This window comes from Zootoca vivipara, chromosome 3, assembly GCF_965207765.1.
Source record: "Zootoca vivipara chromosome 3, rZooViv2.hap1.1, whole genome shotgun sequence".
Lineage (NCBI taxonomy): Eukaryota > Metazoa > Chordata > Lepidosauria > Squamata > Lacertidae > Zootoca > Zootoca vivipara.
In genome coordinates, this window is record NC_142586.1 from 61,879,254 (window position 1) to 61,903,336 (window position 24,083).

Genomic DNA, 24,083 nt, shown 5'->3' on the forward strand with positions numbered 1-24,083 from the left:
GTTCCATGAAAGCAGTGGGGAAATTACAGTGCAAAACTCCCACAATTTTTTTGTGTTAATGGGGTTGCAAACAAATCTTTTTTTCTGGAAGCAATTAACACAGAAAGGAGCATTAAACTTCTGCTAGATTTCCAGAAGCGACTTTTACATTGTGTGAAAGCTCACATAAAATGTAGACATTACCAGGTAAGGAAATGTCCGGAAAATGGAATAAAGTGCTGTCTAAATGCAGGTACAACGCAATAACATTTGAAAGTAAATTCATCACTTGGAAAATAGCTTAACTATGGGTGTGATTAACCAAAGTAGTTCCATTAGTGCAAGAACTTCTGCTGAAGAAAGGAACTTCCCCTCCCTCTCCTCTCCCCATGCCTAAATAAATTTGCCTAAGTAAATTTAAAATGGCTTATGTTTACATTGTGTAATGCCTTTCAATGTGACTTACACTGTGATTTAATTAGAGCCGATTAAAACGATAGTTATGAACATTTTATTATTAAAAGGTGAGAGTTGTTCACAATAGGTCCATCTGGTGGATCATGAAAGCATGCTGTGTACTTTTGAGAACCATCTCCTAACACTCTTCTCTCCAATATTCCAAAACTGTGGTGGCTTCCAAGGGGTTGCTGGGATGTATAGTTTGAATTCTCCAGCACCTCTACTACTGAAGAGGACTTATTGGGGCACTCCACCTGGTTCATTTCTGCTGAGTAACAAAGTAAACTCCATACTCGACTAAGAGGAAGAGGTATGAGTTGGAGTGGGACTGTGAGTTTAGATGCTTAATGTTGGAAGGGTGCTTACCTTTATTTACCTGCTAATGACATGCTGCTATCCTAATCAGTCAGGCTACATTTTGTTTCCTTAGAATTTATTTAAATAGTACATTAATGCCCCCCGTTTCATTCCATTGTGTAACTCAAGATGGCATAGACGTCTCAGGTAGTCTTTCATCCAAGCACTGCCCAGACCAGACCTGCTTATCTTCAACAAGATAGTTGCATCATATTCCCCCCAGACACATTTTATATTCACCCTGAAATCAGTCACCTCCTCTTCCCAGCTCACTTCAGTCAATGCAATATTTTATACAATTGTACAGGACAGATCTTATTGTGGCTTATGTCTGATGAAGGCCCGCATTCCTGAGCACACTTGCAGACTGAGCATATATGCATGCTTCCTGAAAAGAACACCGCGCCGACTTCATTCCGCAGTGTCACAGGATAGTGGGCATCCCGTGGCATCCATGATGTGGCCGCGACACATTAACGTGGCCAGGCGGCAAAGGGGGTAGACAGCTTTAAGAGTTGCGTGGTGCAGAAGAGGGAATCCGGTACAGAGCTTCTCCTGAAGAAGCGCGGCAATCTCCCCTTTCCATGCAGCCATTAAAGGCGCAAGGGCTCTTTTTGGTTTCGCTACCCTAAGCCCGAGAAGGCTCCCTACTATCTTTAGAGAGACCCTCCCCTCTGTGGAAGAAGTTCGTCGGGGCTTAGTCTCATGTCAGCGGGGGTGAGGCCAGCCTAACCCAAAGCAGGGCAGCAGCGTGAGGGCGAGAGAGCGCCAGCCTCCTTTGCGCCTTACAGCGTTGGGGCTGGGCTGAGAGGCGGGGAAGAGCCGAGGAGGAGGCGGCGGCTGTTCGTGCTCCTCCGCCCGCGCTGTCTCCGCCCCTCTATGGAGTTTTATAACTTGCCGGGTTTCCGCGTCCTGTGACTCCGGTCAGGTGGTTCCCTCGCTCTCCACAGCTGCCTACGGGAGGACGCGCCTTCCCCCCAGAAAAGAAGGAGTTGAACAAAGAAGGTTTGCCGAGCAGCCGCAGCAAAGCTCTAGGAACCTTCCCCTTCTCGCCCCGCTCCCCCTGAGTGTCGCTGGCGGCTGGGGAGCTCCCGGGGGAAGGCGGGCAGGCGGGCGAGGGGCGCGAGAATGGCGGGGGGAGGCGAGAGAGGCGGCGTCGGCGGCGCGGGGCTGCCGGAGAGCCGGGAGCATCTGTTCAAGGTGCTCGTCATTGGCGAGCTAGGCGTGGGCAAGACGAGTATCATCAAGCGCTACGTGCACCAGCTCTTCTCGCAGCACTACCGGGCCACCATCGGCGTGGACTTCGCCCTGAAAGTGCTCAACTGGGATAGCAGGACCCTGGTGAGGCTGCAGCTGTGGGACATCGCAGGTGAGGAGGCGACAGGCGGGCGATGCCTGCTGGGGGAGCCGGCTCTCGTATGGAAAAGGCGCTCTCTGCATGTGCTCGGAGGCAATCCCTCGTTATGCGGGCTTTATGCGGTCTTTTGCTTTTGGTTTTGCTTACTTGGGTGGAAAGTCAGTGTGTGGTGTAATGGAGAGAGGGCCGGGCTTGTCCAGGGAAGATGCGAATTCATATTCCTTCCTGCTCACTGGGTGTCTCTAGGTCAGCTAGTTTTTGATCACGCCTTATAGGATGGGCATGATCAATACGGTAAGTAGAATTCATATATGCCACTCAGAGCTGCTTGGAGGGGAGGGTTACCCGAATGGGTCTGCCATTATTTACTTGTTGGGGAGGGGGAAGAGCCTCTTTCTCCCTGTCAGTTTTCTAAATGCATATGTTTGTGTTATGTGGAGATACAGTTTGATAAAGTTATTCATGTAGGTATCTTATCTATGCTTTTCCGTGCACACAAGTTGTAGTCTTTTGTATATACCCACTCACAAGCAGAGGTACTAAGCCTTAATGTGTAAAATGTGTACGTGTAGTAAACTTTTAAAACATGGGCATAGGTTAAAGGTCTGCATGTGTGACAGCTGTGGAGGTTGTGGGGTTTCAAAGATGTTGCTAATTCTATGTTGCATTCTGGATTTTCCAGAAGTTATCAGTATCAGCTTAACTAGAATATTTCTAAGTGTACTTTTTACATTATTCCAGACTTCTGGTGAAATGTGTTAAAAACTCTGGATTTTGGAAATGAGTGTCATTTCTTATGATTTATGGCAGTTGCTGTGTTGTTCAATAAAAGGTGTTACTTCTTGTTTTAGACAAACATCTAGTAACAGTAAGTTGCAGGGAGCTTTTGATGTGGCATTTTCTTCAGTTGGATGTAGTCTTGAAAGAGAAGTCTTCCCAGTTTTGCAAATTTCGTTGTAATAGTCTCTTCGGTTCCTCTTTTCCTTTAGACAATTGCTAGCTCCCAGTTTACCTTTTAAGACTACAAATTCTTTTCTATAGCAGTGGAATGCAAGAAGGATTTCTTTTTCATCTGCCAAGTTGACAACTTTCCAGTTATGGGATCAGCATTCTCTTCCTAGTACCCCCTCCCTCTCCACAACTGAGTCCAGCAACTATTTATCATAGTGGCGCTGTGGGTTAAACTACAGAGTCTAGGGCTTGCTGATCAGAAGGTCGGCGGTTCAAATCCCTGTGACGGGGTGAGCTCCCGTTGCTCGGTCCCAGCTCCTGTCCACTTAGCAGTTCGAAAGCACATCAAAGTGCAAGTACCTTTCCGGTGGAAAGGTAAACGGCGTTTCCGTGCGCTGCTCTGGTTCGCCAGAAGCAGCTTTGTAATGCTGGCCACATGACCCGGAAGCTGTCTGCGGACAAACGCCGGCTCCCTCGGCCTATAGAGCGAGATGAGCGCTGCAACCCCAGAGTCGGACACGACTGGACCTGATGGTCAGGGGCCCCTTTACCTTTACCTTACGGTATAGAGTGGGTCAGTTGGGGGAAAGCTACTAAAACTGCAATTCCCCGCCCCCTTAATTTAAAAAAGTAATGTGATTGGTGCAAACCTTTTGCTCTTCTGACCTTTTAGTTGGCTGAATTGATGTGATTGCAGAGCAGCTTCGAATTGGGGGTGATACATAGGCCGATTTACAGTGACATATTTGAGTAGGCCAGATTTCATGCAGCAGCATTTGAGCTTTGCAAGTGTACTTTAACCTGGGTGGCATCAGGCAAGTTGCTCACCTTCAAATACTAGCCTGTAAAAGTGAATCATAATGACTAACTTAATAAGGTTGCTAGGACTGTAAAGCAGCTTTTATATAAACGTACTGTTAAAAACTCCATTCTAATAGTTGATTAAAAATGAAGGCTGTTCACTTCTCTTTTGAACATTTGTGTTACCAAAGCAGTCACTAATATGGGGAGCATTTATATTGGTGTGGGTTTTCCCATTCCGCTGGTAGCCCAGAAATGGTCCTTGTTACATATACTTACATCTACACAACCAGTACAATTTAACAGTGCTAACAAGCACCACCTGTAATTTCTCTGTTGCTGTTGCTGCCTAATTTGGGGGCAGGGTGGGGGAGTGGGTCTGATGATTGATTTTGGACTCATTTGTAATAGCTCAGCAAAGGTTTCTGACACCTAGTTGTTAAAGAGCCGCAGTAAAATGACTTTCCCAGCTAAATTAGGCTGTTGAATGAAACAAGCAAATCAGGAATGGATTTTTGTGTGAAAGAACTATGAACTTGGTACAGTTTGGCATGGGAAAAGAATTCCTGGGCTTAGAATGTGCTCCGAAGGAATTGCTGATTAATTTTAACAGTATGTCCTTTGCATCTGATTCTGATGGGTGGGTCTTTGTGATCTTCTAGTAAACAAAAGTACATCCAACAAGTCTGCCCACCCCAGGTGTAAGGGTTGAAAAAACAGGACACCAGTGTTCAGTAACATATATATGAGTCTCAACTGACAGCCAAACTGTTGCAAATGTTTGTTTCAGATGCTGGGTTTCATTGAGTTCTATTGAAATTATCTTTTCAAGATGAGGTTGCAGATTGATGTACTGATCTGCAGATATTGGGTGCTTTTGATTTAGTCTTTTATTTTTGTTTATCTTAAGGCTGTTCTAAAACAATAAATCTAAATAGTGTTTACTATTTTCTTCGATAGAACAACAGGAAATGACAACCTGTTGTCAGTACCAATGAGACTGATGATAAAGGACTAAGTTTCAGATATTCCACATCCTAACCTGTCCCAGACAGCGTCAGCGATGGGAATAGGCATGGCAGGGACAGGGATAAACGAAGTTATGCAGCATCCTAAAACTGCCTTCATTCAGCACTCGGTGTAACTTTTGCCAGCAGAGTCACTGGTGTAACTGAAATGCACCACATAGGAGTCAGTGGAAGGGAAGCTAGTGAAGTTTGTGCTGGGCTTCCACCCACCGCAGGGAGAAAAACTGGGCCAGAAGCAGTTAGAATGTGGCTTAGGTTGCACAAGAGATACACGGGAATATCTTCCTGGTTAGAATTCCTTTGTGACTGTTGTATTTTCATCACATCAGGATGAGAGAATTGGCTGGTTTAAGTCTCTTGTCCAGTTAGTTCCGAAGCACAGTGTGTGAAGAACCAAATTCTGGTCTCCAAAGCTTTGTGTTACATAATGGTCTGATCTTTCTGTGGTCTGGCACCTTTCAGTTTTCAGCTAATCAGTGCCATGAAATGTACTTGTAATTGGTTGCGCTTCATAAGTTAATGAAGTGCAAGTCAGTAGAGCGAAACATAACAATGCAGAGAATGCAACCTACCTGGCAAGGAGCCTGCTGAACCAGTGTGTTCCATTTGTCAATCCCCTAGATGTTTCGAAGTGGGTCCAAAACAATTTTGCACTGCACTTTCTACAGAAGTGGTTACTGCAATAATAGAACATTATAATTATTGCAAGGTACAAACACAGCAATCACGTGAAGTACAGAAATAATACGTTCTTGGAGAAACTACCAAAATGGGAAAAGTTGAAGTTTTACTAAGGTGGCTGTGTAAGTTCTGATTATTCCTTTTATGAGCAGACAATCTTCCACGCAGTGTTAGAAACTCATATATATATAAGCTAGGTGCCAAATGTCTCCTCAAACCAGGGTCACAGTCACCAAAATGGAATGCCTAGTTCCATTTTTGGGCCAGACAGCTCGGAAGTAGTATTTTTTATGCAACTTTTGGGTTCCTGAAATTCATTCTGATTGTGTAAAGGTAAAGGGACCCCTGGCCATTAGGTCCAGTTGTGACCGACTCTGGGGTTGCGGTGCTCATCTCGCTCTATTGGCCGAGGGAGCCGGCGTTACAGCTTCCAGGTCATGTGGCCAGCATGACAAAGCCGCTTCTGGCGAACCAGAGCAGCACATGGAAACACCGTTTGCCTTCCTGCCAAAGCGGTACCTATTTATCTACTTGCACTTTGACGTGCTTTCAAACTGCTAGGTGGGCAGGAGTCTGATTGTGCAGATAAAGTATAATGGATAGAATTCTACCGGATGTGTTGCTAGTGTAAGGATTCCCAGGCATGCACCTCCAGATGCTGGAGACATCGGGTGCCATCTTGGCGCCCGGGCATTTTCACTTCATCAGAAGTGGTCAATAGCCAGGTGCAAAATGTGCCTGGAAACCTTCAAACTCTGCTTCCATTCAAGCAAGTCTACCTGTCTGCCCATAGAAAGGTTCAAGCCATTCAACCTGTTTGTACTTGCAAGATGCCATTCAAAATCTTGTGACATACAGCCATTACTTATGTAACTTAATTTCAAGCGGATTTATTGTTACATGCTGAAATACGTGTGCCCAAATTAGGTTACTGAGACATCTGAGTTGATGATTGCAACTAGGGAAGCTAAAGCACACATGCCTGACAAGAGCCACTCTGACCCTGGAGCCGATTATATTCTGAGAGAAACAAGTAGGATCTACAACAAAATATTGACATTGTGGCATGCTCAACTTCTATTTCCCTGCCAACCATGCTTTCTTACAGGATACTCCAATCCATTATTAGCACACTAATGCAAAACTTGGAGTTCCCTTGGAGTTTGTCATGCTGGCCACATGACCTGGAAGCTGCATGCTGGCTCCCTCGGCCAATAATGCGAGATGAGCGCGCAACCCCAGAGTCGGTCATGACTAGACCTAATGGTCAGGGGTCCCTTTACCTTTACCTTTAAAAAGGGACCCAGGTGGCGCTGTGGTTAAACCACTGAGCCTAGGGCTTGCTGATCAGAATGTTGGCAGTTCGAATCCCTGCAACGGGGTGAGCTCCCGTTGCTCGGTCCCAGCTCCTGCCCACCTAGCAGTTCGAAAGCACGTCAAAATGCAAGTAGAGAAATAGGAACCACTACAGCGGGAAGGTAAACGGCGTTTCCATGTGCTGCTCTGGTTTGCCAGAACGGCTTTGTCATGCTGGCCACATGACCTGGAAGCTATACGCTGGCTCCCTCGGCCAATAATGTGAGATGAGCGCGCAACCCCAGAGTCGGTCACGACTGGACCTAATGGTCAGGGGTCCCTTTACCTTTACCTTTAAACATACTGATGTCCCCTCTTTTTCCCCTCACTGACTGCACTTGATCTCCTGATGATGCTTCCCAGCTGAGTTTGCTATAAGAGGAAATAATGAAGGTTAGAAGTAGAGGTTCCAAGAATATCGCGGTGTGTGTGTGAATGAATGAATGTTGAGCGTCCCCTGCAATGGGGTGAGCCCTTAACTAGGCTCTAATCTTGGTACATGCTAATGTCAGTGTCTCTGTGTATGTGCATTACAAAACCTCATGCTAGCACAAAGTTGCCCAGGATTTCCTACCGGTAGTTTACTATTCCAGCATAATTTACGTTACCATCTCCTTAAAATTGGGAAATAAGTTTTTATGGGCCCTTATTTCAATGTTTGTTGAGTTCAACAACTTTGTTTTTGTTTTTCATGACAGTCCGCAGGACCCGACTCTTTTAAATGTTAAATCATGAGGGGTTTGGGGTGGGAAGGTGAGGAAAGCATTTGGAAGCAAGTTCCATTAAATTCAGTGTGACTTTCAGTGTAATCCTCAACATGACTACTCAAAAGCAAGCTCAGATCAACTCAGTAGGGTTTACTTCCAGGTAACAAATTATAGGATTATGACAGTGATGGCCAAACTTGGCCCTCCAGCTGTTTTGGGACTATAATTCCCATCATCCCTGACCACTGGTCCTGTTAGCTAGAGATGATGGGAGTTGCAGTCCCAAAACAGCTGGAGGGCCAAGTTTGGCCATCACTGGATTATGGCTTTCAGCAGTGCATATTTGTAAAGGAAATGGTGTGGTGATGCATACAACCAGCAGAGCTTCTGGTGCAGAGATCCCCTGCAGGGAAAGAGACTGTCCTGTGACAAGAGAACTAATAATGGGAGCAGTAATGAAGAGCAGGCAGGCTGTGAGGAAGTTATAGTAGGGATATGAGGCTGCAGCTCAACTGTTTGCTAGGCTGAATATGTGGTGCCTGAACATGGAAGTTGCTTCTCCAAAGAGAGTATCCACCATAAGCTAATGGGAAGTGGTTGAGCAGCTAACAGGAGTGGTTGAGCAACAGGTTTTTAAAAAAATAAAAAGTGCATGGCAGTAGACTTCTCTGAAGTACCACTCTTGATTAAGATAAATGAGACTCTATTAAATTTTACAGTAGTCTCAAATTAAAAATGTTCTTTTTCACTTGAAGAATTCAAAAGGAGCAAAGTACCACACTGATAATCTCTTAACCATTCCTCTGACAACTCACCTAGAAGATTTGTAGGCTGCAGTCCTAAGTGTGCCTATTCTGCATTACAATAAATTGTCCTTGGTTAGCTACCCAATGAATGTTTTGCAGCAGTAAATATGTTCAGTATTTGGGGTGCATGCAGATAGTAAATGGAAGGGTCTCAATGTTCCTACAGATGATTTCCAGTTGTCAGATGCATTGCTAAACCAAACGTGCAAGTTCTTAGTAAAGCTTGCCCTTTAGAAAAAGGGAGTGACGCTCCAGAGTGAGCATGTGATAGTCATTCTCTTTGACTATCTTTGACTATTGTCTGTCTTTGCAGTATTGATGTGTGGCGACAGGCAAAATAATTCTAGGCTTGTTTTGCTTTTTAAAATGAAATGTGGTTATCTGAAGCAAATAGGAAAATGACTCATCTAAATCAGGCTTAAAATCAATCAAAGTTGGTATTTATATCCTGTATAAAAACAAATTGTATTTTCAAGTGGAAATGAGTAGCTAACTTGGGGTAGAGAATTTAATTGCAGGAATCAAGAGTGAGTTGAGACTGTTTCAATATTCATGTGATGGCTGCTGCTGATGTATAAGACTTGGTACATAGAGTATTCTGCTTCAGAGGAAACAAATTTCTAATTCATAATCGAGTTGAAACCACACATTTACACAAAACAGCACTTCCTTATTATCTTGCTTAATCAGAAGTCTTGAAAATAAGCTTAAAATTCAGACAAATGGGTCTCCATTCACAAGACTTAGCTCATGTGATAAAAAGAATGAATAGTCACTTCTACATTTTACCAGGTCTTTCCACAAGAGCAAAACTAAAGCCACAAGACTTCAGGGACTTTTGCTTAAGTCTTGCATTAGTACACACTACTCATTTTTGGAAGTCCTTCTGTGGCAGTTGCATCTAAACTGGAACATTGCGATCTACTCTTGCAATCCACAACCTGTATTAAGCAAGTAACATACTTGGGCTGGGATCAAGAGGACCAAGTTAGGTGTACTGAGAAGCCTGCCTTTCCAGAAAAGCTGATTCCTATGCCATAGTGAAACACTCATAGTACATACATAGGAGGATGTCTACTGCAAAAGGGGAAATGAACATGCTTTATTTCGGCCTTTGTCAATATCCAGACACAGAGGTTGCTTGGGCTTCCAGTGATGAAAATGGACTGAGGACTGAATACCCAATCTTTGGAGGGAATACAATCCTATCCAGAATATGCACATTCCCAGACCCGGAATCCACTCACTTGCAGGCATGTTTTTTACTTACCAACTACTACTTTACTTTAAAATTTTATTATTACAATGAAAAGTATGGTAAAGGATAATGTAATAAAATAATTATAAAGACAAAATAGCCAGATGAATAATTATCACAATACAAACAAAACTTTCTGTTATCCATAAATTCTTCCCAAATAGTCAGTAGTAAATCCATTCAATATATTTTTATGGTGTTCCTAAATGCGGGTGGAAATTGTTACATTTTATTACACCAGTACAGGATAAGCATAATTCTATTTTTCAATAATAAAATCATTAGATTGTCCACCTTCCCTCGCCGTCGTATAATCGTTACAGTAGAATGTATTTGCCAATTCCCAGACCTGCAAAATCCACTCGTCTGATAAAGGAGTCCCCCCCCCCCATTAAAACAAGTTGCCATATGTGCCACTGTTAATAAATGAAGTAACATTCCTATATCCGTTGACAAAACCAAATCATGCATAGCCAAATGACAAGATTAATGAGTGTTCAGAAGAGTCATATCCTGTTGCAAGTTTGATTTAATTTATTATGACTGCAGAAGGCTTAAATTTTCAGGCAGAACCAAAAATACCAGACATATCAGCGTGGCTCACGATTTACACTTCCAGCATATATTTGTTCTCCTCTCTACCCTGTAAAGCCTTATGGGTGCTAAATACCAGCAAAAGATAAATATGCAAAAGCTTTCTTCAAGAGTTGTGCTTAGGGTTTGTTGGGGGGGAACATGCTGTCATAATCAATTCCAAGTCTGATGCTCTGTCAAGTATCTTTCCCACAAAAACCACAAAAACTTTTTACTGCTGAATCGGATCAAATGGCAATTCGTTGAAAACCCAAATTTCCATTAATTCCGATTCAATGTTAAAGAGCAGGTTTTCCCAGGGGGGAGGTGCTTGGACACAGAGGTTTAAAATGCAGACTTGTGCCTTGAAAGCACAGGGCAAAAAGTAAGTGTGGATGAGGCCTAAATTAATGCTGTCATTTTATCCTACTGGCTGCACTCAGTACTTGCGGAAGAATGGCCAAAGCAATTATGTACCAGGTCTTTTATATCTATCGATCTACACTTTCAGAAATAATATCGTTATTTTTCTTCCACAGTGGTAATTTTTCTTCAACGACAGTATTTATTTTTTGGCCATAGAAATTGTTACTTGACAAAACCTTTAAAAAAACAAAAACACAAAACCTGACAGCTAAATTTATTAACACAGTAAAATACCCCCCGCCCCCAAAATAGTTTTTCTCTCATTTACCCATCTTCTTTCACACCCCTTATTATAAAGGACATTATTGCACCTTATCAGAACTTCACCAAGGTGTCCAGATAATGCACCATCAATATATTCTTCTGTACAGGGTTACCTCGGGTTAATAACTTAATTGTTCCAGAGGTCTGTTCTTAACCTGAAACCATTCTCAACCGTGCTATGGTCCATGGGGTCACGAAGAGTTGGACACAACTAAACGACTAAACAACAACAACAAATTCTCAACCTAAGATACCCCTGTAGCTAACGGGGCCTCCCGCTGCCACTGTGGCACCGCTGCACGATTTCTCTTCTCATCCTGAAGCAAAGTTCTTAACCTGATGTACTATTTCTGGGTTAGTGGAGTCTATAACCTTAAGTGTCTGTATCCTGAAGTGTCTGTAACCTGAGGTACCACTGTAATATGTTCAAGTTTGTGCCAGTGTGCAAGTCTAGGGATTGGAGGTTCAAATCACAGGCTGCCAGAAGTTGATGAACATCTGAGGCTAACTAGAAAAACAGGAAAAGTTACAGAAAATAGCTGCAACACTCGTCTACCCACTAACCTTTCCCCAGGTGTTTTAAAAGAGTATGTCTTGAAGATACTTTGTCCACTTTTCAAAACGTATAAACGACATCACCAGAGTAGGAGGTAACAAAACAAACAAACAAAAACCCCAAAGAAAATTATAAAGTTGCAAATTAAAATGGCTAAAAATGAAAAACACAGAAGCGGGATAAAATCCAGATTTAAAAGCAGCAGGATGGAATCACTTGGTATAAATTCTAGGCACTGACATGAAATCAGCTGGGTAAATAAAATAGTCTTGGCATGACAGTTGAGAGGAATGGTGCCCAGTGGGTCTCTCTGTATCCAGTAATAATATCATGGAGGCCCAAATCTCCACTTGGCCAGTAAGGCTTCTGGGTGCCCTTGGCAAGTCATTCATGGTGGTATACTGGTGATAAGTGGACTGAAGATGGTGGAGCATAAAAGTCTTAATCTCAGGGTCATTTTGCCCCATGTTGGGCAAAAAGATTCCTGCATTGCAGGATGTTGGACTAGATGGCCCTTGGTCCCATGATGCACAACCACCCTAAGAAGAAGCACCTGTAGCAAAGATCCCAAACATGAGGTCCCTTGCTTCTCTGCAAGGAAGCTGGGAGGCAAGCACTTTTAGTGCAAAATACGTTGCTTCCAGTGCAGGGCTTGCCGGGACAATCGTAGAAGGGCACAGTCTTGACTGTGAGCAGAAGAATCACAAGCCTCAAACTGTAAATCTAAAATGAGAAACAGAAGAGACTAGCAAAATTAGACTGGGATATGAGTTTTAAAGCTATGTCAAACGGCTCCCCAAGTCTGCTTAGATTAGGTAGCAGAAGGTGTTGAAAGGATACTGAGGTGGAAGGGATTTCCTTTCAGATATTATTAGCAACATGGTGTGCATGTCTCCAGGTAAAGTGGAGCTCTTAAGTTTAGTTTATGCAATTTCTTAGCTGTCGTTTCCGAAACAAGACTCATGGCATTGCAAAGCAGTTAAAATGCACTAAAGTTAAAACAGTGCAACCGAGCCCCCATCCCAACACACTAACACATCAGGGATAACATTAGTGGAGGCCAGTATGTATGAAATCAGCCCCTTGTATCACATCTTATGCAGATTCCTGACTTGCTTGAATTCGGTTCCCTGGATTCGTGTGTGTGGCTAAGGAAATGGTAGCATGGAGAGGAGAGCAAACTGCACATGACTCTGGCCTTGAAATTTCTCTGCTAGACACAAATAAGTCAAATAACTTACAGAGCATTTTAGCAGTTAGTTCGAGTCTCTTAAAAGGAACCAGGAAGAAGCACACACCAGAGGTTACAACACCTCCCTCTGTATAAATTGGGTCATTCCTCTAACTGTGTTACTTCAGAAGATGAATGGCCTTTAAAATTTCATAAGGCAGAAGAAGTGTGGTATGGCAGGTCTGCCAGTTCGAGAGGTTTCAATATGTTTAAAACCTGTGATAGTTGTTAGTTGTTGGCAGAGCAGAATAATGTGAGAGCTTGCTTCAGCATGGGCTGTAAAATGCCACACAGTGTTGTGCATAGATGTTAGGCTGGCTTTCTGGCCTTGGCTGCTTTCCAGAGAAACTTGTGGCAAGCAGATGGGAAAGGAGGGAAGAAATGAGAGAAGAAGGTGCTGTCACACCACTTGCTATGCTGCAGTTGCAACTGTTTCTCACTGGGGTAGACTATCAGTTAGGGTCTGGCTAAAACAAGCAAGGTACGTCACGGTGGATTATTATTATTAGGTAAAGGTAAAGGGGCCCCTGACCATCAGGTCCAGTCGTGTCCGACTCTGGGGTTGCGACACTCATCTCGCTCTATAGGCCAAGGGAGCCAGCGTTTGTCCGCAGACAGCTTCCAGGTCATGTGGCCAGCATGAGAAAGCTGCTTCTGGCGAACCAAAGCAGCGCACGGAAACGCCGTTTACCTTCCTGCCGGAGCGGTCCCTATTTATCTACTTGCACTTTGATGTGCTTTCGAAGTTCTGCTAGGTGGGCAGGAGCTGGGACCGAGGAACAGGAGCTCACCCCGTTGCAGGGATTCGAACCGCTGACCTTCTGCTCAGCAAGCCCTAGACTCTGTGGTTTAACCCACAGCGCCACCTGGGTCTGGCTAAAACAAGCAAGGTACGTCACGGTGGATTATTATTATTAATTGAATTTATATACCGCTCTATACCCAGGGGTCTCAGGGCGGTTCACAGAATAAAATCAAGATATAAAACCACAAAATGCATTAATAAAAATAACAACCCAATAGCCCCCCCCCAAAGAAACATTTTAAAAGGGCATAGAACAGGCATGTCAAAGCTGCGGCCCTCCAGATGTTTTGGACTACAATTCCCATCTTCCCCAACCACTGGTCCTGCTAGCTAGGGATCATGGGAGTTGTAGGCCAAAACATCTGGAGGGCCGCAGGTTTGACATGCCTGGCATAGAATGTAAATGGGATCAAGCAAAGGCCTGGTTAAAAAGGAATGTTTTTGCCTGGCACCTAAAGGTACATAGTGAAGGCGCCAGGCGAACTTCCCTGGGGAGAGTATTGCACTGACGGGGAGCCACTGCAGAGAAGGCCCATTCTTGTTTTGCCACCCTCCGGACTTCTCGAGGAGGAGGCACACAAATGAGGGCCTCGGATCTGGGGTCTGGGTAGGTTCATATGGAAAGAGGCAGTCCTTGAGGTATTGAGGTCCTGAGCCGTTTAAAACAAAAGGAAATTGTATACTTTGCTTGTGGTCAGTGGTGATCAGATGGGGTTTCCAGTATGCAACTTGTTGCCATTTGTTTTATGCAAATATAGAAACCTCCATTCATTTCTCCACACTTGGATTCTATACATGGAGAACCACTGAACAGGGCTGAAGTCTACACACTGCATGAAGTGTTGAAACCCCTAAGACAAGGCAAGGTGACTGTTAAAACTGGTTTTGAGCAATCATCTCTTCAGAGCTGACAAGTGTATTATGTCTTCCTTCTGTTAAAGGAAATGAATTTTCAGTATCCAGAGCTGTTTTAATTTTGGGTCAACTTTTACCCTTAAAATGGCGGGAGAAACAATTAAAACTATATCTAAAACCAACTATAGCAATTTAAAATGTATCTAAAACCAACTATAGCAATTTAAAATGTATCTAAAACCAACTTTTTAAAAACATACAATGGAACATACATTTCAGGGGACTAAAACTGGTTTGTGACTTCCTAATAACACTTCTATAATTATACATATAGCCCCATCAAACATTGTTTGGTAGAAGCTCAACTTTACCATGTATCTGCAGCATGGGAAATGTTGGAGAAGTGCCCAAGGTGTAAGCAGGATGTGGTTAACCAGAACTTGTAAAAGAAGCATGAATGGTTTGGGGAAAGAGTAATGAAGGTTCAGAAGGCAATAGTCACAGAAGAGAAGTGAGCTGACATGCATGGAATAGGCATTCGAGACTGAAGGGGTCTGGCCTTGGACGGGGATCTGTTTTTTCCTTTTTCAGGTGCAGTAGCAGTAATTTGATTCAGTAACTAGAAATAGTGGACCAGTGGTAGGGAACATGTTGCCCTGGATGTTGTTGAACTCTGCTACCATAAAGGGTTTCTGTCATGTTAAACTTCAAAACTTTTGCCCAGTTTTGAATACTTACAATCTAACAAGGAGAAGGGTAAACTCTTGTTGTTCTAAGTTTTGACAGAATTTGCCTGCACCTTCACCATTACCTCATTGGTTTGTATAAATATGGTAGACATTCTGAAGACTAGTTAGGTTTGCACAATGCTGGTACATGTGCAGAGTTTCAGTTAAAGCAAGCTTCTCGGTAACAGAACTTGCTGCTGGAGTTGATGCCCACAGGAGTAGTGTTTTAACAGGCACTGTGTGCAATAACTAACTTTGTGAATTGGGAATTCCACTTTTCTCAAACTCTGTGATGTTGCAGAGTATACTGAAGGATTCATGGGGCAAGGTGTTTTGTGTGTTTGCCCATGACTTGATCTAGGGATGGATTAAGGTCTATTCTAGAACTGATGTCAGCTTTACTTTAGCTGATGGACCTAGTTTCAGTAGACTACAGAATGCTGCGTTGTAGCCAGGTATGTGTGACTCCATGGGAAGCTGAAAATTGCACTGATTTTCTGGTGCTGGATCCATCATCTTCAAATGTTTGATCCTAGCACCTCAAGTATAGTTTTATAATGAGTTTAGTGAGAGGCTTTTATGTCTTTAACTTGGCTGGTTAATATTACAACAGTGCATACATGAACAAATTAAAACATAAAATGTGGAATAATGATCCAATTTTTCATTACAGTGCCTACCCCAGTACCATAGAAACAGCCTCCCCGTGCCCTGTTTAATTCTATTGCAGTTTTTAAGATCAGCATGCATAATCCTCTTTTTGACTGTGTGCTTTGTCTCTACAAAAGATGAAAGCCTTCCATGCAAGATATCCAAGATAACTTTGATTGTTTATAATTATACAGGTTTTTACAAACTTGGCATATGTGGTCAGAAGGGGGGAAAGGGAGGGTTGGTTGATATAGCGTATTGCATTCTTGCAGAAATCAATTGGTGTGGGGAGGAGGGGGAGAAAAGCCTTGTGTCACAGAGGGAGCGTTGCGACTACTCTAAAGTAACGACTCTCCAAACCATTGCCTTTTCATGCTTTTATTGTGTGCAAGCTTTTTACAGTGCTAGAGCTGTACAGGGTACATGTTCTTAGTCTGACCCAGAACCCTGGAGTGACGCTTCCCGCGTTTTCTTCCAACATAAGAGTCTGGGCACCCCAAATCTCCTTCCGCGTTTCCTTCTGCGTAATTCCGGAACCGGAGGGAAACAGGGTCTCCTTTCCATGTTTTCCTTCTCCCCCCTTTCCCCCACTCTCTATTCCTCTCTCCCGTGCAGCAGAGGCTCTGCTATCCTGCCAGAGCCCTGTCTCCTACTTCCTACTTCCCCACTGGACTCTTCTCCCTCCCCGCTGGCTCCGCTGCTGGTGGAAGAGCTGCTCCTCAAGATGGGAGGGGGCTCTCTGTACTGTTTCCCCCTCCTATAGGAAGTCTTATGGAGCCCATAACCCAAAATTGCTGGGGCTACTGTCTACCTAAATCAACTCGGTCAAAGCAATTCTCTGGCAGTGGAAGAAAGGTGTGTTCTAAGTCCTAGCCCATTGGCTTGGTTAAGCAGCCTGCTCTCAACAGGCCAAAAGCCAATTAAATCCCCACACACCTTAAGTCAGGGGTCCCCAGACTTACCGTGCGGCGGGCCGGTGCCCGCCGCGCCGACCGCGCGGTGGGCCGGAGGGCAGGGGAGTGCGCGCGCAGCGGGCCGGAGGGCGGGGGAGTGCGCGCCCGTGCGCATGCGCACACGCGCCCGTGCGGGAAAAAAATCGCCGAAAATCGCTTGTGATGTCAGGGACTTCGGGTTGGCCACCTTGGCATGTGCTCTGGTGGGATCTGTAAAAACTCGCTCCTCCTTTCTACCTTGCTTGTACTGTACCCAGGGTCATTAGGCAGATGACCTCCAGCACTTGACAAGGGATCTCAATCTCCTGTTCATCGAAAGACGTCCTAGCATTCTTAGTACTTACTCAATGCTTGACCGTTAAGCAACTAGAATTCTTTTAAGTTATTATCAATGTGTAAATGTTAGTTTGATCCCTTGGAAATAGGGTACATGAATTTTGCAATAAAATGTGCACACCTTCAGCCATGAATGATGGCTTTTGCTTGAACGTCTAATCCACTGCTAAGCTGAGTAAAGCTATTGCTGTGGGGATTAGCTTGAAGGTAGATGTGACCAGGGTGTGTCTGTGTCTCAAGCCTACTTTGCAACAACAAGGGGTTGTGCCAAAGGTTATCTGAAACAAGAATGGGTCCCCCAACATTTCAGGACATGCACACCCCCTGTGCAGACATCCTAGGCTCTAGGAACATAGGAAAGGTCTTGCATACAAGCGGAAGAGCTTGCTGCATCAGGCCAATGGCCCATTTAGTCCAGCATCCTGTTCTCACAGTGGCCAACTACATTTATATTAAAAGCCTGAAAATAGAACCTGGGTGCAACAGCAACCCCCACTTGCAATTCCCAGAGTCAAACCACTGGTCTATCTAGCTCAGTATTGCCTACATTGATGGGCAGCCCACTCTCCAGGGTTTCATAGAGTGGAGATTCCCAGATCTATATGGAGATGCTGATGACTGAACGCAACACTTTCTGCATGCAGGGCACCAACTCTGTTCACCATAGATGGACACTGTGTTCAGGACTTGTACAAACTGTATTCTTCACTCTTCCAGTTGACCCTTTCCAAGAGCGCTTGATCTGTGCTATGCAGGCCAGTGGTGTTTGACCAGATCAATTGTTTACTGCTGGATTCCCTAAATTCTGGGGAGGGGGGGGATCCTCAAAGTCTTGTGCAGGCAGACTTCATTATTTCACTCATCTCTAGCTCTTCTGAGTGCTAGCTCAATTGGACATACATTTTCCCCATATTCACATGATCGGCTGCCGCATAACCTGATTATCAGTATTGAACAACCCCTTTTTGCTTTGGCTACTTTAAGAAAACAGTGCCTCGTGCTGCCCTTCGTAACATTTGCCCCCTTGTCTTTCAGGTCAAGAACGCTTTGGCAACATGACCAGAGTGTACTATAAAGAAGCTGTTGGTGCTTTTGTAGTATTTGATGTCACAAGAGGCTCAACATTTGAGGCAGTTTCCAAGTGGAAACATGACTTGGACAGCAAAGTGCTTCTCCCAAATGGCAGCCCAATCCCTGCAGTTCTAATTGCCAACAAATGTGACCAAAAGAAAGACAGTGGCCAAAATCCTTCTCAGATGGACCAGTTCTGCAAAGAAGGAGGTTTTGCTGGGTGGTTTGAAACCTCTGCAAAGGTAAGAATATTCTTAAACCAGGGTAAGCTTTAAAACTTATGTGTATGCACCATCGCCCTTACCACTGAAGTCAATCTGTGTTTGATTATGTAAAAAGCCAAATGTCCCAGAGCTTATTGCTTATCCTTTCTTAATTTTGATGTGGTTCTTAATTTAGTGTAAATGAATCTTCTTGCTATGTAATTATGTGGTATATGATACTTACGTGTTTTAGTCATATGGACGGTGAAGCAGTAAAATCCAGGAAACGAAACTTTAGACCAAACTTTATAGTTAACGGCTGTGCTTTTGATCTGAGGAGCACATCGCCTGAAACAGTAAAAGCTTCTAGGAAGATCAGACACATGTGACTCTTAAAAGAAATGGCAACCCCACTGCTTCTTGCTTTGAGCAAACATTTGAATAACTAGAATCGCAACCCATTTCTCATGATAAATGTGTAAGGAAGCATAGCTCACTGGTAGAACATTTGACTATAAGTTCCAGTTCAGTTCTGGGTGTTCACTCAATAGCTGTTCTTGAAGGGAAGATGTGTAACTAAGTACTGTATATCCTTGATGTTCTAAGGGGCCCCAAGTTCTAAGTTTCATGTATCTCTGCTTTAAATGGCTTGAGGTAGGACAGCTGATGCTGCCACACATAGTTGACTAATTGGGGCAAAATTGCAGATGGGAGCTAGTAATTTCATCCTTCTGAAAATCACGCATTCAGGTGCAAATGCTGTCCATCAGTAGCATATTACTTTTGACAAGAAATGGGCATTCCAATATAAATTGGCACCCACATTTCTGCCCCAACTACTTAACTGAACCACACATATGTAGATGCGGAGAAATCTTGTCCCATAGCAATGATGGACAGTGGAACTGACTGTACAGCAAGAAAGGGAGATGTGAATAAGGCGCTAGGAAGTAATCTTGATTGATGTCAATTCTCAACATATTTACTGTCTGATCCCTGCTTAGCTAGGCTCATGCGGGGGAGAAGCAAGCTCTGAAAATGTTAGTGCTGCTGCTGCTGCTGCTGCTGCTGCTGCTGCTGCTGCTGCTGCAGGAGTGTATCTGTGATGCCAAAGCAGGCAAAAGGGGGGGGGGAGAGAAACTAAATTATAAGCTTTTTAATGCAGCTTCTTCTATCCACCTGAAGATCATTTTTCTGTGTAGAAAATGAAATTCAACATGGCAGTTGTTTTGCACTGGTTTTAGAAAGGTAAAGTTGCAGACTTTAACCTTAAACCAATTGCATGGAAGCTGAAATAACAGTCATGAAGTGGTTTGCTTGTAAACTTTAGTTCTGAACAGTTTTCCTAAATTGTTTGAATCAATGTATCAAAACAGCTTTTACACATATACAGCAAGTCTGCAACCTACGCTGGGCTTACGTTCAGGGATCGTACCTAAAGCCAAAATAGTGTATCGTCAAAACCCATTGAGTGCATTGGCGGATGGGATTGCTGAAGCCTTCCCCCCCCCCTGGATGCCCACCCCCTTTCTGTCCCCTTCTAAAAAAAATTAGAAAAGGTTTGCCGAGCATGTAAAGCTGAATGTGCATTAAGTTGCAGGCTTGTTGTAAAAAGCTTGGATGCTGAAGAGGTGGCGCTCTTACGTAGATTCTTCTACACAGGAAAGCATTAATTTGTCTCCTATGGTTTCCTCCACAGGACAATATCAACATAGACGAAGCTGCTCGGTTCTTGGTAGAAAACATCCTTGCAAATCTCAAAACCTGTCCTAGTGAAGAGAATGATGTCGGGAGACTAAAACTGGAATCAGGTCCTCTGACAGCAGAAAGCAAATCTCAGTGCTGTTAGTTACATCCAATCTTGCAGTGACACACTATGTCAGAGCAGTGAGATTCCTGCTCCTCATGTTGGACTGCTGCTATGGTGCTTCATCACAACAATCCTAATGAGGAATTGTTTTTTGTAGAGTTGGTCACACTTCAGGCGTTTACACACCTTTTCCTTTGTTGGGTAGGACTTCAAATTGCCGTCTACACTATATCATTGTCTGGTTGTGAACCATTTAGCACAGTTGAAAGCTGCCTCCAATACGAAAAGGCAGTATTTATCCTACAAGGCAAGGGTCAGTATGGGTGACTCAATCCCAATATTTATCTTTCACAGTGCAATTTCAGAACTAGAATAGGAACATCTGCCTATGAGTGAAAATGTTCATTTTAATAAGTGCTATTATCGTTTGCTTATACCCCCTTTAATGCATACAAAATCCTATAGCTGCCTCCTTTTCCTCTAATGTCTCCTCCATTTGTCTTGAACACCAAGGCCACCAAGCCTTTAGGGACACTTGACACCCAAGAACACTTCATTTCTGAATAGCACAAGACTGATATTAAGCAATGGTAATCTTAAACTCTATTGCTTGGAAATCGGGATAGGAAGATTATGCTGTTTGAAAGGGAGTGATAAGGATAAGTCTGTGCTGTCCCATCTGACCACTTCTGACTCAGATAATGGGAACAAACATTCCAGTACACTTGCATACATTGCATCTGTGCACAATTAAACTCTTAAGGAAAACCTCCCTTCTTGCACAAGCACAATTAATTCTGTATGTTTTTAGGGTATCTGATGGGTTAAAAATGAATAATGTGCCTGATTAAGCTGTCTCAAGAATTTTTTAAAAATGAAAACAGATTGCAACACTGTCAACTTCGATCTTTTAACTTATAGGTGTACTAGTAGAGACCTCTTCTTAATCATGCTATATTTATAGTACAGTACCTGTATTTTTCCACTTTTACTATTTAACACAAGGAGTAACGCTTGATTCAAGTCTTGCACAAGAGCAATTTGCAAATGTGGAATATATTATTAGTTTTATTACTTCTGCTATCTGCTAAAGCCGTGCGCGCAAAAATAAGAAGTCTGAAGTATCTGTGCAAAAACTGCCTTTTTCTTATGGTGTGTGTGAAATGGGGTGACTTCTGTAAAATATTTAACACATTGCTTATTACAGTCTTAAAACCTGTTAATCCTGTTTTGGTTTCTGCACCTTACACCTATATAACATAGCATGCCAGCCGCTAGACATCTTAAGGTACTTTTGACCTAATATTTCTGAAAGCTTAAACTGGGTCACAAATCTATTTACCGGTATGTGACCAAAGATGTTTTGATATGATTTAAATACCAGGCAAATATTTTTATGATGTGAATGCACACGCCTAGAGTTTTTAGAAGGTATGTTCAGGCACTTTGTCAAGAATCCAAAGAGAGCATCTCATGTTCCTAGACTTCTGTTTCTAGGCTTGCACTAATTTTGTTGAATTCCACAAAAGTCAAAGCCCCTTTTAATGCTGAATCCCCTAACCCATTGTGGTTATCATTTAGTTTTCTAAAATAAATAAAAACATTTGGAGTAGCTTTTAACACACATGAAGTGCAAACTCTAAATGTGAGCTTGAGTAACTCGTTGTTTTTAAAAAATCAAAATGCACTTTCTGATGGTAAATATAATGGTAAAGCATCCTATAGCCACCTTCTGCACCCCAAACTTGCTGTATTGGATGTGGAGGGGGTAGGTAACTGTGTTTACATTAACAGATGTGTGCAAATGAACATGTTTATAAAACCTCATTGGAGATGCGGTCTGCTAGCCTCCAGCACTTCTTTACTTCTGAGTAGGGCAATAAACAAGAAACATTCTTTGGGGGCCAGGCTTTCAGCATTCTGCTTAACATGGCAGTCTTTTGAGCACAAGTAATCTCTGCTTGTAAGTAAACAATCATGCACAGGTCAGCAAGACGGATAACATCACACTACTTGTTGATACTTGTCCAATATGATATCAATTTGCAAGAAGAAGAAAAATGTTTTGTATACTTACTGTGAGTTCACGCTGTCCTTGAGAAAGCATTGCACCACTTTTTCTTAAGAAGGAACTCTCACTTCTGCAGCTTTTTAATTAAACAGTTTAGTCAAATCTTAGCTTTCCAATTACACGTTTTTGAATATTTCTTCCCAAAATCTAAGTGAGAAGTTTACATTGCATTTTGACAGTGGGTGTTTAGAGCTCTGATATCAGCAAGCTGCTCTGATCACTTCTAGAATTCTTAAAACATTCAAAAGTTAAACTTCATTGCAGCATATAAAACAGGCTGAATACATATCACATGATTTGTGCTAGGTAATGGTAAAGCATCCTATAGCCACTAGAAATGTACCAAAGGTGGGGAAAGAGACACCTGCTAGCTTGGTGATAGTAGCAAGCTTACCAAATATTTATTGGTGTGCACATTTAACTATTCAATGCACATTACTGTTGATAGGGGGTCTTCCATGGATATTGCATTGTTCTAAATGGGGGCAAAGCACTTGCATAAAGGGGCATGGTGGTGCCTTTTGGCATAGGGGCCATAGAATACTCAGTGATTGCACCTTTAACTGTTTATATAGTACAGAATGTGGTATTAGCTGTAGAACTCAGCTTAATTTTTTTTTTAAAAAAATAACTTTTGTGCATCTTATACTAGCTTAAAGCATGTAGGCAATGCTTGGTGATGTTCAAAAGCCAGAGGCGGTATTATATGTAATCTCTAGTTTGTGTGTGGGGGGGGGAGCATTAGTACCTGCTTTTCTCTGTGAGTAGCAGAAATAATGTTGTAAAGTAAGTTGTTGATAGCTCCACCTCCTTTCTATATCTTTTAACCTTAGCAGCATAATTGTATAACTTGACTTCCATGCGTGGCTCTTGAGAAGTCACTCTTGTCCAGAGAAGGCGAGTCCAACAGCAGTGACCCCCTTTCTCCCTTTGAAGTTCATTCAACTCCTGTCCTATGATTGTCACTCTTAAATTTGAAATGAAATGTGATTTATTCCCTGGCTTAATTTAGTGTATTTCTCAAACTACACAATGACCTTACTGCTCCCTGATGAGCGACTGAAGGGCTGATGGCTCCCACTGTAGAATATTTAGTTAAAATTCCTACACTATAAGGGCTGGGAAAGATCTCTGCTATGTGCTTGGACAGCTGCTGCCAGTCAGAGTAAACAGTACTATGCAAAATGGAATGATGGTCCTGGTGTGTGAAGCCTTTATATTTGTATTTCTAAGCTAATATTCTCCTTTAACAGCCTTGTCGTGAGGTTAATTTTGACATGCTTGCCAGGGCTAATGATAGTTACAGTCCCTGCTTTTCCTGCTTAGCATAAGTACATGGGTGCATGAGCAGGTAACGAGACAGGGCGGTTTGGGGGAATATGTAGCCTGCATATCCCTTCCACATCCAGCCTCTGCCACCCTCTGCACCACACTTAACTAGGAAGATGGGTCTCCACTGAACCCTTTTGGAATCCACCATGTGTTGGCTGTGTCTATTTAGGCACTAGAATATGTACTATATATTTCTAAATCTTTTTGGAAGAAAATATATGTTTAACAGCTAACGTTTTTTCTACTTTGTACACCAAGTTTTTAATACTAAATCCAATTGTTTGTGTGTGCAAAAGCAATTGTCTACTTTGACTTGCTCCAATACAGTGCTCAGGATCTGTTTTCTGTTCCCACCCTTGCTTTTTTGACACTATTTTTGTTTTCTAAAACTTTAAAGTGCTCTTTATATTTTGTATAAATAAAATTTGTAGTCAATACATTGTGTTTCTCTTCTTAAGTACTGGGAGATGATGTTTTG

General features: G+C 42.9%; 1 protein-coding gene across 1 annotated transcript; it reads left to right on the forward strand.

Moving 5' to 3' along the window:
* The first annotated feature begins 1,709 nt into the window (after positions 1-1,709).
* On the forward strand, positions 1,710-24,042 carry RAB32 (RAB32, member RAS oncogene family). Its single transcript, XM_035108806.3, has 3 exons — positions 1,710-2,164; positions 18,154-18,431; positions 20,092-24,042. Exons 1-3 carry the CDS (start codon positions 1,924-1,926, stop codon positions 20,239-20,241), a joined length of 669 nt encoding a protein of 222 aa, XP_034964697.1. The 5' UTR covers positions 1,710-1,923; the 3' UTR covers positions 20,242-24,042.
* Positions 24,043-24,083: the final 41 nt, after the last annotated feature.

What these genes read in the sequence shown, in the direction of transcription:
- RAB32 (XM_035108806.3), top strand. Translation starts at nt 1,924, where the DNA reads ATGGCGGGGGGAGGCGAGAGAGGCGGCGTCGGCGGCGCGGGGCTGCCG. An exon ending in GCAGCTGTGGGACATCGCAG is followed by an intron (nt 2,165 to 18,153) that starts GTGAGGAGGCGA and finishes CTTGTCTTTCAG; the next exon opens with GTCAAGAACGCTTTGGCAAC. An exon ending in GGTTTGAAACCTCTGCAAAG is followed by an intron (nt 18,432 to 20,091) that starts GTAAGAATATTC and finishes TTTCCTCCACAG; the next exon opens with GACAATATCAACATAGACGA.